The 16250-nt window shown below is 37.1% G+C and overlaps 1 protein-coding gene across 1 annotated transcript in view; it reads left to right on the top strand.

Moving 5' to 3' along the window:
• Positions 1–16250, top strand: part of MYO16 (myosin XVI) — a 353826-nt gene that overhangs the window by 142973 nt on the left and 194603 nt on the right. Inside the window, exon 5 of the mRNA XM_079322616.1 lies at positions 3923–4031. Coding sequence (XP_079178742.1) covers positions 3923–4031 — 109 coding nt within the window. The remainder of the gene's footprint in view (positions 1–3922; positions 4032–16250) is intronic.

The raw sequence follows: 16250 nt of genomic DNA, 5'->3' as shown, positions 1-16250 counted from the left end.
AGGAATCTTTTCTCTGGAGTGTGTATATATTGATTTTCTATCTCCAAAATATCGTAAGAATCTATGGTGTCACAGGGAAGAATCTTCCTTAAAAATTTATGTGGAAAAGAAGTTTTAAAGTATTAAAGTATTAAAACTGCAATCAGTGTTCTGATAGACAATATTTAGATTTAGTAAAATAGTTTCTAGATTGTTTTGTGCTCATAAAGAGAACACAAAGGAGTTGCTCAGCTTGTGCCTGTCAGTTTTCTTCTTACTAAGCAGGCAAAACTTAATTATGATGACATCAGGTAGGGGAACTATCAGTGGAGGATCTGTAATTGTAATCCTTAACAACTCTTTTTCCCCAGGTCTTCTAGTAGCTGTATTATGATTTCTGTGAAATAATTTCCTGCCTACAGAAAATCTGTTGTTGAAATGAGTTGGAAGGAAGACATGCTTTTGAACTCAGAGCAGCTGCTCAATCTCACTTAATCTTTTATTTCGTTGTCTGTGGTTTGCTGATGTGGTGAAGTCCTTAGCTTTTTTTTTTTTTTTTTTTTTAGCTTTGTTTAAGAACTGTTTCTCATCTGTTCAGCATTGTGGATTTGTGTAAAGTGGTATCCAGTGCTAATGACCTAAACCACAACACTGTGTAGAGCAACTTTACTCCTTTTGCTTTGTTAATGAATGAGATTCAAACCAGTCTAATAGGAGCCACAAACAGGAGCCAGCTAGATTTGTGGGATTTGGTGTCTTGAATGAAAATTTGTGCAAGCCATTGAGGTTAGAGAGCAAGATTGCCATGATACCATGGAGCCCATGAGCATGTGGGATTTCCTGTATGTTTCCTTATTCTCAAACAAATAGAGCTTTACATCCTGATTACTGTTGCCTTCTTAACTGTTTATGTACTAAGGACTTTGGCAAGGATGTAGGATCAGCACAGTAACTGTGCCATAAGTGAGAACATGCAGGGGTGTGTGTGTAAACCTTGGATATCCTTCAACAAGCAAAAACCTTTTCATGGAATTAATGGGAAAAAGTCAATAAATGGGAGAATCTAAACTATGCATGTCACAGGAAGTGAAATGGTGCAAATGTTTTATGGAGAACTACATTTAATCTTGGCCTATGTCCATGGTTAATGACATTTTATAAAATGGTGTGGTTTGTAAATCATGTGATTATATTTAAAAAAAATACAAAAAAGTGAATTGTTCAAGCTGTTAATGAAAAAAATGCTAGCCTGCAGAAAACTGATGAACATAGATGAGAGAATACTATGAAAATGTTTCTACATTTTCATGTGTATAAATGTATACTGTTATAAATATATGGAATATGTGGAATTGGATAAAAGTAGATTACTAATATAAGTAGGTGTAAAACAGTCAGATTTTGTGATGGGGTTGACAGGTGACTGCACAATTAGCACACAGCTAACATTGTAGAGCAGTTAAACCATTATAATAATTGTGTAGAAGCCTCTGATTAGGTTAAAATTTTGGTTTTGGCTTCTTTTTTTTTCCCCATGGCAAGGAGTATATTAATTTTTTTCCGCCTTTGTCCTTTTTGTATCCTTTTCTTTATTTTAATTTCAAATATCCACACATATTTACATATTGCTCAGGGTCTGCTGTATTTCTGATTGCCTTAATAAAAACTCATGAAGCCAAGGTGACAGAGGCAATTGCTGGGTCATCATTTCTGTATTAAAAATATTTTGTAATGCACCTGGGACTTTCTACTATATGAATAAAGCTAAAATATTTAGTTATTTCAAATATTTAAATAACCTGCTTGGCCTACAGGTTTGAGAGAATAATTTAAGGTATGCAACAGCAGGAAGGTTTTCAAGAATTTCAGTGCATCATAGTCAGACTTCCAGGAATCTGCCCAATTTCCACCTAAGGTGGATTGATGCTGTCTCTGGTTCAGAAAGCAGTTCCACCAGGAAACCCTTCTGAGCATGATGTTGTCTGGGTGCAAAACCTGTGAGAGCCTAGCTGGGAAGGTAAGCAAGAGGTAGTACCTAGGCAGAGAAATGCCCCAAATCTCTCCTAAGTCCTTAGGGAATCTGAGTAAGTTAGGAGTCCTCAGGCAGTGCCTAAATCAGATTACACTGCTATCCATATTGTTGTGATGGCACTGAGTTTCTGGACATACAACTCAAGGGTTAGAACTCTGTCCCTGAGTACTGCAGATGGCTGGAGGTCTAAGCCCACAGCTTTTTTCATATGGTTTTCATCAGACTGCTGATATAAAAATTATTGTGGATTTCAGAGAGAAATAAATAATTTAAGATCTTTAAGTAAGGACACATTCCTCAGAAGGGACATTCCTGGGCCTTTGTTCTTCTTTTTTATTTTTATTTTTTTTATTTTTTTTTTTTTTTTAAACAATGGTAGGTAGAGATATTTTTCATTTGGGAATCATAAATTGTATCACTACACTGGAAATAAGAAGGATTAGGAAGGAATTCAGAAGATACACATCTAATCTAAATTTGCTCTCTAGGTTCCCCTTCCAGTCAGTGCAACAAGAGTAGAAGAAGCAGATTATTTTGCTGTGTAGAATATGGTCTAATAGGATGTAAGTGATGTTAGAGACAGCTGAGATGAGTCATTTTGGATGCCTGTCTGTGCCCTGATCACTGTGTTGGAAACTCTGATGACCTCAGACTAACAGTTCAGTTTCAAGTTTGATAACATAAAGCCTACATGAACTTGCTCATTTTTTGTGTCACATTCTACTCTGAGCCAGGACCTGAGACTATTGCAGTTTTTCTTTGATACAATACTTACAGAGAAAGCACCTGAAAAAAGCAGTCATGTCTTCTATTAATAATTTCATATTACATTTGACCTCTACTGCTGTGGTTTTGAGAAAGGCAGTCCTTGGTACTTCTCATTTTTATTACCTTAACTCTTTATCATACAAGCTGTGAAGAAAAGTAATTGAATTTACCTGAGGTCACATTTGTTTTATAATTCCTTGCCATTAAAAGCCTTAGAGACATTTGAAATTAATTAATGTTGCAACCTTTTAAAGATGATACATGACAATTCACTATTAATGCACCTTTTAATGATGTAACAGTAGTAATGTAAGCTTCTTTGTCCACCAGATATTGATGATATTTTCAAGGATGAGAGCTTTCTTACTTTAAAAAAAATGATTTCCCTAAAAATTCTTACATTAACAATATTTAACATAGAAAATATAAGTTTTCTTATCATGCTGGTGGTATCTTTTCAAGCTTCACATTAATCTGTTCATTTCACCACCCTCATCCCCAAGGGCTCTTCTTAGTTGTCGCTCATTTATGTTGAATTTTGAATGAAACTTAGAGAAATTTCAGCCTGACTTCTTTAGAGACTACAGCTGAAATCATCAAGCTCGTTGTCTCCAGCTGGTGACAAATGGCAGTTTTATTTAGCAGTGGATGGTTCTCTTTGAGGTTGGATTGATGGATGAGCCTTAGGAGGTCAGGCCAGCTGACAGGGTTACCAGAGCAGCTGTCTGCCCATCCCTGCTGCTTGTCACTCAGTTTTTGAACCACTGCTGGCACTGGTGGAGTGTTTAAGGCAGACCAGTCAGTGACAGCTGACTCTAAAATGTTGTGCTGCAAATGGTGGTGGTTCCAAAACCCACCCATGAGCAACTCAGACATTGTGCAGCAAAGCCAGACTGGACAGCTAGTGTGGCAGCAGTGTCACTGCCTCAAACAAAGCCAGCTTTTCTGACATTCATGACTCCTTCATTTTATCTTTGCTTTTTTGTGTGTTTTGTTTTGTTTTGTTTTGTTTCAGGTTATAATCAGCCTGCTGCCTAAAAATCCCAGCTTTGAAATGTTTTTGAATGGGATCATGTAAGAACTCCAGTTGTGTTTTGAGATTTCAGTACAAAAACCTAAAGTGCTTTTAATTCTTGTCTGTAGGCTGGAGCAAATGTGCTTCTACAAGATGTTAATGGAAATATTGCACTCGATTATGCTGTAGAAGGGACTGAATCTAGCAGCATCCTTCTCATGTACTTGGAAGAAAATGGTAAGTCAGCTCTTCAGATTTTGGAATACTTTTATTGAATATGTCATAAAAATGCTAAGGGTGTGTATTGATCTGATGTAAGTCACACCAAAGCAAATTGAACTATATTAGTTTGAAGATGAAGGGAAGGAAGATGATTTGGAACCACAGAAGTTTTCAGTGTGTTTAAATTGGAACAACTAACAAAGGTTAATGGCCATTGTCATCTTCAAAACTGCTTTTGACCTTTTTTATGGAGATGTTAGAATGTAAATTCAAAGCAGAGAAACTGCAGTGACACAGAAGCTTTAAAACAACTAATTTAACTACTCAAGAACTGGGTTTCATATTTTGTTTCATTTCCCATCTATGGTCTCAGAGAATATTTTTTCACGTGACAGACCGCTAAAGAAATAAATCTTTGCAAATAATTAGAATGAAAATGAATATAATACTTTATCCCTCAGTCAAAAATATTAGTATTGGTTTAGGATTGTTTTTTTAAGTTAGAAAAGTACTGTAGCTAGGTTTCTATTATAAATTATGTTTGGTATGTTGTAGATGACAAGGCTTGTATTGGAAAGCTAGGTTTGTTGCTCATCAGTTCCAAACTTAGATAAGACTTCTGAAGTGAGATTTCTAGCACTGCTTCTGACTGTGAGAGGTTGTCTTAACATTGTATGTGGCTCATCTTAACACTTAACAAAAGGCATTAAGCAAATATAATAAGAAATAATTTAAAAATGTGTATTTTTGATATTGCCTCCATATAAGGAATCTTTTTTTAACATAAACTAAGATAAATTAAATTCTGTTAATGAACTCTTAAGGAAAGTGTTAAGGAAGTCATAGTGTCAGGTCCTATACTGCACACATCCAGTGTATTGCACGTTTTATAAGTTTATTTCCTTAGGGCGTGGCACTGTCTTCACAGCTCTAGTTTTGGATTTTTCTAATGGGAAAGCAGCTATTAGCTTCTAAAAACTTGATTGCATTGAAAAAACACCAAAATTTTTTGTCTAAATGTCCCAAATACTTTGATTAGTATCTGACAGGTAACATGCAAAATTCCTGTAGCATACAAGATGTAGTCTGCTTACAGCAGTAACTCTTTTACAGTAGATAGGAGAGACACTATTCCTAATTAAATAGCGATTCTGTGAATGTTGGAAGTTACCAAATTAAAAACTTTAAACATTTTGAAGATGACATCTACCTCTGTTAATTTTAGATAGGTAAGCTTAAATCATCCAGAGTTTTTGGTTGAGAGAAAGAGGAAATGCATATATTGTATCATTCTTCATAACCTGGCTAGGTGAGAACTGACTTCCAGGACTGTTTCTTTCTGCTGACTGATAAGAACTTAAGCTGACAGGTTTTAGGGTTAGATAGGATAGATCAATCCAACCCCTTAACTGCAGTAGTGCATGGAAACCTGGCCTTTGGGTGATCACTGTGCCCATCAGCTTTGCTTGTTCTGCTACTATTATTGTTGTAACAATATGTAGCAGAAGGGATTACAGGCAACTTTGCCCCTGATGAGTCACAGCTGTATTAATTACCAAAACCAGCCTCACCCTTAATAGTTCACAGCTTTATCCAATAAGGATGAGTTGATAAAAGGATGGGTTGGCCGGTTGAGGGAGAATCCTGAGGGATGGGAAACAGAAGGAACTGGAAGAATGAGCCAGAGGCAGGCTGAGAGGTGAGAAAGGACAGACCAAACAGAGAGAATTGTTACTGTGAGGTCAGTCTGAGTCTGCAGGGGAAGCCTACAGTGGGAGCTTGCTGTAGTCACAGTCAGTGAGGAGTTGGAGTCTGTAAGCTGAGCTGTGGGGGAGAATAAATTGGGACCCTTTTCACATTGTTGAACAAGAAATGTTTCTTCTCTCATTCCTATCTTTAATGTGAGCCCTGCTGCAACCCCAGTACACAGCTCAAAGTGTCTTTATTTTGCGCTTGACTTGTGTAATTTAGTTAGTGCCTAGGAAATATTTGTATAGCCTGCCAAGATTGATAGTGACTGAGGAGGAGATTCTTGAAGGAAATTAAGCTGTAAGAGTAAGTATAGATTATTTTGAATTTCCCAGACTCCATATCTCTCTGTGGATTGTTTTGCTGAAGTTCTCCTCACAGCAGCAATCCCCATGCATACCTGCTTTGATCACCTCAACACAGAGCAAGGTTGGAACCAAACCTCTTTATACAAGATTAGCTGATCCTGTAGTAAATGCTGTCTTTGGCCTGTAGTGTTGAGAAACACCCACTCATAGTCTCAACCTTTAAATACATTGTATGAGGAACATTTAACCTGCATACCTAAAATAATTTCATTTTCATGTCAATTCTCCATTCAATTGTGCATCCTGGTTTACAATGTTAAGAAGAGATTTGTGTATAGAATAGATTATACTCTTACCATTGTCTCTAATTGAAGATCATGGCAAAAAGTAAAATTAGGTGCCTTATAGATTAGCTAATGAGAAAACCAGAAGCTATCAATTTGCTTCCATGGAACAAAGTAAGATTGAAACAAGTAGCTTTGAAGCCACAGAAAACTTTGTTAATTGGAAACATCAGAGTTCTTAGATGTCTAGTGTATATATAATTTCTTACAGGTTTTACTACTGTGGTAGTTCACTGCATCTGTTTAATTTTACTATAGATCTTAGTGGCTGAACTGCTCTTCATTGTTTGAAATAACTTGATTTAGTTTGTAGAAGGCCTGGAGCCACAAGTGATAACAATAACCCTGGATGCCTTTAATGATTTATATATTTTAAAACAGTTACTGGAGTTAGTTCATTGAGTTCTGCTTGTAAACGATCTGTTAAGGCACAGGACTACAAAAAGTACAAAATATTGTAATCCTCTATCAACTGCTAGAAAGCCTCCATATGTACTTTACTGTTATGGAATGCAGCATATGAGGTTATGTGGACATTTTATTACTGATTTTATTAGTTTTATTATTTATTATTGCTATTTCATTGAGAGAGTTTCTTTTCCTGTACCGAAATTAGCTATCTCTGCTCTTATATGTCACATTGTATACTGAAAGTAATTATTAACCAAAGAAACAATTTAGCACTCTTCAGTTACCTAAGTGTACACAATTTGAGGTGCTGCCCAGCAAAAACAAGAGCATTGTTTATGTTGGGTAATAATTCTGGCATATTATGTGCTTCATTTAAAATATCTCTAATTGAGAATGGAAGGGAAAATACAGCATTTTTTTTTTCAATGTTTAGGAAAATGCTGGAAACAGCTTAACTGTATCATATTAGATTGTGTCCAGTGGGCATTCAGAAGCCTAGTGGGTTCATGAGCTTAAGAAATTTATTTGGCTTTATCTAAATCTGATGTTTGGCAACCAATCCATAGTAAACTCTTCTTGGGGCAAAAGAGATGCTTTGAAGGTAGGCACCTGTGGTGACACATGTGAATTAGGATCTGAACTGCCTGCACCTTTCCATGTGCTATGGAGGGAGCCCAGAATGGCCAGCTGAGACAGAATTTGCTGTGTGGGGTGATTTTTTGGGATATTTAAATTTACAGGTTTGTACATAGGTACCTATTCAGTAGTCAACACTGCATTATTCAGTGCAATTCTAGGAAATGCTGACTGTAAAGCAGAGAAAGGTTGTTAATTTGACCAACCACTAGGAAAACACCAGTAAAAGCTGTTGTTTGTTCTGTGCCAAGATGTTTTTGGTTTTTCACGTTACTGATGTTTCTGTTTTGCTATGAAAAGAAGGTTATAACATTTAAGGACTTCAATATCTGCTGAAGCAAGGCCAACTTAGAGTAGGCCAGGTGGGAATGGAGATTCTACTTCTCTCAGCTCCTGTTCCAGTGCTAGCCCATTCTTGTAATTTCTTTCAATTTTGTTTTCATTTGAAATTCTTTGTTGCAAATTATACCTTCACATCCATTCTCTGTTTACTTTCAGGAAGTCTCCCTCCAGAGGCAAAATGAAAATACTAATGTGTTCTGCTTTAGGGCAAATTTGGGAGGAAACTTCCCAAGGGGCACCTCTAGAAAGCAGATTCAAGTGGCCCCTGCCCTAAATGGTTTGAGAAAATATTTCCTTGGAGAAAGTGGAAAAAACTAGTTTATTTAACAAGCAAAGTGTTCAGAAGCATAAAAAATGAATAATATTAAACAGTAAAGCCTCTCTCTGTTCTGAAGAGATAACAAATTCAGAAAGTTCGTGTTGTGGGGTGTAGCTCGGCTCACTCAGTCACTCTAAGTTCCTCTTGCTGGAAAATGCTGTGTCCAGGCTCTGGTGGGCCACAGGTGTGAGCTCCTGGTGTTCTCCTGGGTTTTCAGTCCAGAGCAGGGACAGTGATTTCTAAGAAATATAAAAATAAACCACAGCCTGGGGAACTTCTTTGCCTCAGCTAGCTAAAATAAGGCAACAAAAAAACTACCTAAAGGCAAAGGAGAGCTCTCTGGCACTCTTCACTGCAGATAACCCTGTCTGTGTGAAGGATGTGGGGCAGCAAGTGCAGTGTCTGATAACAAACTCTGCACTTCTTCTCCCCACTTAGCTCTCAGAACCAGGCTTAAAGCTGCAGGACTTAATATCCAGCATAAACAGAGCAGGTGATTGGGGATACATGTTCATAAAGTCACCCTAGGACAGAATGTAAAAAGGTGTTTGTTTTTTTTTTTTGTTTTTTTTGGTTTTTTTTTTACTGTCCTGCATTATTCTAAATCTGATTAATTATTGAAACCATCAAGAAAGTTCACCCAGTACCTTCCATACCTTTGTTTTGATTAACAGCAGCCTTACAATTTAAGGCAAATCTCTTGAATATTTAATGGCATTTTTAAGCAATCAAACTCCCAATGACTGCCAGTGTATCCTCTGTTCCTGGAGGCAGAATGTCTACTGCAGAACTGTGTCAGTGAAACTCTGATCATGGCATATGATCCTTGTTTCCTCCTTTTCCAGAAGGGTGTTTTAAATATTAAATACTTTGAGGAGTGGAACATTTTTATTTCTTTACGTGGTATTTAGCTGTATAGTGGATTGCATGACTTAGCTATAAACTAAAAATGACTGACAGATAATTCTTTGTTCTGTATTTGCCAAGTCACAGGAGGTGACACATTTACTGCAATTTATTTCTAAATAAATATTTGTTCTCTTTTGTCCTCCAAGCTCTCAGGCTTCAGTTTTTAGTAGCATAACTGTGCATTCCAAAAATGTCAGCCTTGTTATTGAATCTTAGAAGAATATTTGGACATTAGAATATATATACTTAAGAGCTGTCTACATATCACACACATCTCAAAGCAAATTTAGTAGCTTTCATGTTGTGTAGTGAGAGTTTCCTGCAGTAGCAGATCATTGCTTAAATCACACCAGATGGTTTTCTTTAACTTATTTTTTTAAAGAATGACTATATTTAAATAACATATCTACCCAAAGATACAGATTGCATTCTTTTTTTCTACTGTGACACAGATACAGGAGAAAAAAATGGGTATTTCTTTTCTGGAAAGTATTTTACACAGAATTATTCACTTTATGTGAGGGGAAATTAATTTAAAATAGCTGGTTAAAGGTTGACCTTTGATGGTAATACAGATTTCATGCACTTGAGTAAAATCTGTTATGCTATTCCAAGCTGAGGGAATAATAGGTCTGTTTTGTTCCCTGAATATTAAAAGGATCATATTCAGGTGTCTCAGAAAAATGCATATAGAGCCAAGATCATGTGCAAACTCTATCCACTTAGGTGGTTTTGTGTGATTTAAATCAGTTAAAGTATTGTGCAGATTTTGTGAATATAGATCATTGTTTGCTAAATTCTTACTAGTAAGGGAATTAAGCCTTACTCTTCAGCTGAAAAATAGAAGCATTTTTGTTCTGCCTTGCAGCAGTAGGTAGAATAAAAAAGAATTTTTAAAAAGAAGCTACATGTTAGTATAGAATCCTACACTGAAGGCAGCTTTTAACATTAGCCAGAATTAGCCAACTTGTCAATTACTACACTAAAGAGAATTTCCCTGAAGCCAAGAGTTAACAATACACAAGACATATGATGTGCAGAAAAATCTAATTTAGAAAAGTAGTGGGCAAGGATTAAGGAAAAATTTACTGCAAACCTGACACTTTACAATAATCTAAATGTGATAGGAAGATATACCGAAAAATATTTTTGATTAAACTGTAATGAATTTGAAGTTACCCATAATATCTGGTGTGGTTGCACTAAAAACTCCCACAAAGCTGCTCATCCTTTCCCTGCATAACAAGGACAAGATTCCTTGCCAGATACTGCCACAGGCCAAACAGATTCAACTTGGTGGAAATTGTCAACTGTCAATAGGCTCAGGCAGAGAAGAGAATGAAAACATTGGAATGATCCTTTTCCTTCCCTCTTCCCAGGCTTTGTTTTTTCACTCTGAACTCTTCCACCTTCATAAGCAGCACATGGAGGTGGGGGGGAGTGATCTTTCTAATAGCAGCCTCTCTCTGCCCCTTTTCTCCTTCACACTTTTCCTCTGCTCCAGTTGTGTTTTTCTCAGGCATGGAGCTCCTTCAGGAGCTGCCAGGCTCAGCTGTGTCCTGCTGAGGGTCTGCCAGAGCTGGAAAATCTAGAAGATCTAGAAATCCAACAAGGGGAGAAAAACCCCTGGAGTTTCTCAGTGCAGTCAAGAAAATAAAGGGATATAAATCAATCTTATTTCATTTAAATACTGTTCTAGGCTTTAATATTTCCAACTATTTCACAGGCATTTAAGGAATTATTGCTAATATACTGCAGTAAGAATTGACTAAAATGCCAACACATACAGACTGTTAGCACTAAAGATCAGCAAGCTTTAGCTGAAACTGGATTTCCTAATACATTTTCTGTTTTAGAACCATATGCACTATGATCTTGATTTATGCCTACAAAATATCTTTCAACAATATTGATGCAGTAGGTTGACAGAAAAATAGGCAATCAAAACCAAACAGCCTCAGGGTGGCTCAAAGTTTTTTCACTTTGATTCTTGTTGATTGGGAGCCACCTACCCATAAGATTATCACGCACACAAAAAATATCTATTTTCATCAGAGAGCCTGATTAATTGATGGTAGGGCTTAGGTATTGGTGTTGCCAGTGAGAACAGAGGAACAAATGAAAGGTTTCAGTAGGTCCTTTCAAAAAATGAAGCACATGAAAAATGTGACACATTGGAAAATGTAGTAGTTGAGAATGCTCATTTTCCTTTGGCCATTCTGTTTTCTAATATAAATGTGAATGAGCTACCTTAATATTAAATTTTTTCTAGTTCTTGTGGAGCTTTGAAGTCTTAGATTCCTCTTAATATTTTTGTGCTTCCAGATGTTACCCATATGTTTCTATCAGAGGGAAAAGCTTTAAATTCACTGTGCAGACTTTTTACACTGAAATTAACATTTTAAGTTATAGCCAGTAGTTTATGATCTAGTTTTCTACCAGATGCTAGAAGGAAAACTGTCATCTCCTTGATGAATAGGCTTTGCTAAGATTTGAAAAAAGATTGTGAAGAACATCAGAAACTGGGGGTGAACTTTCAGTATCCTTTTGAACAACTTATTAAGAAATCTAATTCATTACCATCAGAGGCATATTATCACTTTTTTTATAGAATTCTTAAAACTATAACATTAATCAAGTTGGAAAAAAGAAACAAGGCACCGACAATCCCTGTGCCCAGGGCTTGGCTGCCTGAGCTCAAGGCCAGCTCTGGTGGCCTTGTGACCTGGGAGCTGTTGGATGGGAAGGAGCTAAGCTGGGAGCAGCACTGCCATGACCCATCCTTTGTCTCAGGTCCTTGCTTGAGGTAGTTCTGTGCCCAGACATGATCCTTGCTGACCCCAACCCTGGACCACTGATTTGACTCCTTGCTTTACCTGATCTACCTGGATTTGTCATTAGAGGCTTTTCTGGCAACCACAGGACTGCTGTTGGCTCTGATTCCCATCACCAGTCCTGCTCAGTTTTCTGTTTTGGGTACTGGGGGACTGTGCTCTGGTCAGCAAGGATGGTGACCTGCCTGACCTGTGTTCGCCCTCAGCTCCTGCCTCCCTTGAATGTGTTGAGTAGCTTGCTTTTATTGCTCTCTCACAAAAAACAAAAGAAAAACCAAAAAACCCTATAGCATATCAAAACCTTGAAGTAAAATCTGTACTGTAGAAATACCATCTGTGATGGTCTCGTTTCAGATATATTTACCACAAGTAGCTGGACAGAGTGATATACTTATTTTGCTTCTGTCTTCTAGTATTACTAGAAAAAATAAATATGCAGTAGATATCCACAAATTAATGCATTAATATTAAACCTTGAATTATGCAAGCTTTTTGAAATAAATTGCAAAAAATATTTTTGTTATTATACAAGTTGAGAGACAGTTCACTTAACTAATTTTAGCTGAAAGGATCATCCATGTCCTTATTGGAGAAGAGAGGAATAAAAGCATGTTCACTAGAGTGGGAGAATTGTCACTGTGATATCTACATGAGGAGGAGGTGGGAACTTCACTTCTGATAGCATATTTGGAAATATTCTAGAAGGAAATTAACCTCATCAGCCCAGAAAGCCAACTGTGCATGCAGAGCAGTGTGGGCAGCAGGACCAGGGAGGGGATTCTGCCCCTCTGCTCTGCTCTGGTGAGACCCACCTGTAGGGTTTCAGCCACTTCTTGGCTCCCCAGCACAGGAAGGACATGGAGCTGTTGAAATGAGTACAGAGGAGGCTACCAAGATAATTAGAGGGTGGAAAATCTCTCCTATGAGGAAAGGCTGAGAGAGTTGTGCTTGTTCAGCCTGGAAAAGAAAGGGTTTGGTATATTTTCAGCCTTCCAGTACCTGAGGGGAGCCTATAGGAAAGATGGAAAAGACTGTTTACGTGGGTATGTAGTGGCAGGACAGGGACAATAATTTTAAACTGGTTTAGGTTAGATAATAGGAAGAAATTCCTTACTTGTGAGGATGGTGAAACAAAGGAACAGGGGTTGCCCAGAGAAGCTGTGCATGCCCCATCTATGGGAGTGTCCAAAGCCAGGTGGGATGGGGCTCTGAGCAACCTGGTCTAGTGAAAGGTATCCCTGCCCATAGCAGGGTGAATGAACTAGATGATCTTTAAGGCTCCTTCCAACCCAAGCCAGTGTATGAAACTAAACATGCTTTACTAAACATATATAATGATATCTTTAAAGGCAGACAAAACCCTCCAGCAACATCAGTTAGTGTTGCTGCAGTGAGTTAGTAGTTTTACAAGTATGCATTCTTTTGCAGTATCTGAAAATATTGGCTTCCCTCCTCACATAGCAAATGTTGCTGGCATGTATCTGTTTATATGCTGACCTTTGAAAATCAGATTCACATAATGCCAAGTGATATGCACAAGGGCTGTTGAACAATGTAATCTCACAAAAATAATGCTGTTTACAAAGATATCTAATAAGCAGCCAGAAAAGTCTTTCTAAAACTTAAAGCAAATAATAGCTTATTTCAATAAATGAAAATTTGTATTTAAAGAATTGTACCATGATTTTATTTTTTTTAACATATCTATCCTATTCTATGCCAAACATAAGAAAAATATAAATTCTAAACTGTGGTATTGCCTGAATTATAGAAGAGTAAGAGAGCCTTATCATGCATAGGATGGAAAGAGCCTTGCTGTATCTACAGCTCTGTGGAAGGGCAGAAATAGATAGTGAGAGAAGAGAGATTGGCTTCTCAATTCCACTGCAAGTTTTCAATGTTTGCAAGGCAAGGTGCTGTTGACTTCTCCTTAAGGCTGTTAAGCCCATTGGAAAATGAGACCTGCATGTTACAGCTGAGTGGCTGCTGGGGCTGTGAGCAATGTGTGTTTGCCAGTGTTTCAGTGTTTTGTACTGGTCCCAGGAATGGCTGTTCCCCTTGCACACTTGTTTGTACTGAACATTTGTGAGGAAAAGGTGTTTAATAGCAATCCTCAGTTGTGTTTGCTTTGTATTTCTTTATCACTGATACTTTTGGAAAGTTATTTTTGCATTATTTATCTTAGGTTTTTCTATTCCTTTTGGTTGTCACTTCTGTAACCATATGCCAGAGAAGGTGAGACAGCCAAAGCACATGAAATGGCCTTGTCAGGTATTTTGCTTGAACAGTGAAAGGTAATTTATTTTGTACCTTTTAGGTTATACTCCTGCCTGACATCACCACTGATACTCATCACCAAATGTGTGTCCTGCAGGGTCACTTCTATTTTAACCACTCCTTCTCCATCTTATCTCCTGCAGAATTCCAACTATAGCTTTTCTGATTTTACAGGGTATTTGGTGTTGGTTTTTTCTTCTTATGCCTTTTTTCCTTTTTTTTTTTTTTTTTTTTTTTTTTTTTTTTGACTTTCCAGTTTTTTGAAATGTGAATCCATTCCCATAGTGGATGCCAATGTGTTTTTCTTCCTCTTTTTATTCATGCTGGCTGTCGTCCCATTTCAGCTGAATATCTAAACCACACTTCCCTGTTGAAAAGCAGTGTGAAGGTCATTCTTTGATTCAGGCAGTGAGAGTTACTTACTGTATGAGTAGCATTTTTTTGTTCCATTTAAATTCCTGGAAAGCATCACTCCCTGGGGAGGGAGAGCGAACTCCCCAGAATTATAAATTTGATCAAGGGAAAGCACTTACTGACAAGGTCTCCTTGTTTGAGCCTCACAGAATGATACATGTGCATGCTTGAAAAATCTGCTTCTCACTCCCCACTACAGAAGTTTTTGCTTGAAGCCTAATAGCTCCTGAGTTGTTGGAATTCAAAACTCCACTTCCAAGACTGAAACTTAGATTGCATATTTTCATTATATTTTTTGTAAAGGTAGAGAAAGGGAAAATCTATTGTTTCTGTAGCATTTTCAAACTCTGGATGTTTAAAAAGTGGTCTGTGGAACCATGTCACATTGGTACCTCTCTGGCTGATTTACTTCTGTTTGTTTAATGAAATATGTATCATTCATTTATACAAGTATTAGTTTGAAGTAAGGCTATCTTGAGTAGGTTTTGGATTCACACAGACTGTGACTTTTGTTCCTCTGTGGCATGTTTATGTGTTTTCTCTGAGCTGATGGCTGCATTACATTTATGATAGAAAATAATACAGCAGTTAATGCAACTGTGTGCTTTTCTTGTTTTCCTCTTCAACACGAGTAGATTTCATCTTCCAATGGCTGAGTTTTTCAATGGCCCCAGATAAGTCACACCAAGCTTTAATAAAAGGCAGTGAACAAGGAGTAAGGATCAATATTTCACTGTTAATATAACAATGTACTGATATGTTAATTCTCTGACTATATTGAGTGTAAGTCAGTAGTAAATTGCTAGAGAAGGCTGTGGACTCAGCTGGCCTCTGTCCTCAACCTGTAGGCATTACTGTAATTTACCTTGAATATGATGAAGGAAATAAACTCATAATAACTGTATTTCACTCTCAGTATTTTTTTTTTATTTTTCATTTTTTTCTTCCTTGGACAATCAGAAACTGTATTTCTAATCTGTGGAATGTGAAATTAGTTTCTGCTTTTGAGTGTTTGAGGTATTCTCAGACAAGAGAGGTAGTAAATTAATTTCCACCCATTTTCTGTCCCCTTGAAACTCAAAACTTGTTCTAATTGTACATCAAGAGGAAGAAAAAATTGATATAAGTTCTGTCAGCAGTACTTAAGCATGTCTTACTTCATCAGGTATAAAATGCTGCATCTGTATTTAAACTTTAGTCTTCCTTACCTGAGAACATCAGAAAAAACTTCATCTGGACCAGTGAAGCTTTGTTTTGTCTGCTCAGTCTTCTATGTTGGGTGTTTAAAATGTCAGCTCAACACTGCAAATCATAATAAATTTTGGGTGTATATTGCCTTTAGGTGTTTGGGAGAGTTCTGTCACTGGGACGAGAGTGTTAAACCATTAATTTACTGTGGCAAAAAGCAGGAAATAGAAAGAAAAAAGCAGAAACGGAAAGAAAAAAAGATTTAATTGGCATCATGTGTCATTGGTAGTCTGTAAATATCATCAAGTAGTTTCAAATCATTACTCTGAAATATGATGAAGGCATAAAAGCTTTATTTCTGACAAAAAACATTGATTGTTAGGAGATACTGAGAACATTCTGTGAAATTGTCATTATGTTCTGGTCTAGCAACTTTCAGGCAGTATGATGTTAAACACATTCTCCCTTGGGGTCATTGTCTAATTTAGTGTATCAGTGTCATA

The sequence above is a fragment of the Erithacus rubecula genome (genome assembly GCF_903797595.1).
Source record: "Erithacus rubecula genome assembly, chromosome: 1".
NCBI classification, from domain to species: domain Eukaryota; kingdom Metazoa; phylum Chordata; class Aves; order Passeriformes; family Muscicapidae; genus Erithacus; species Erithacus rubecula.
This window is presented reverse-complemented; position numbering and strand designations above follow the sequence as displayed.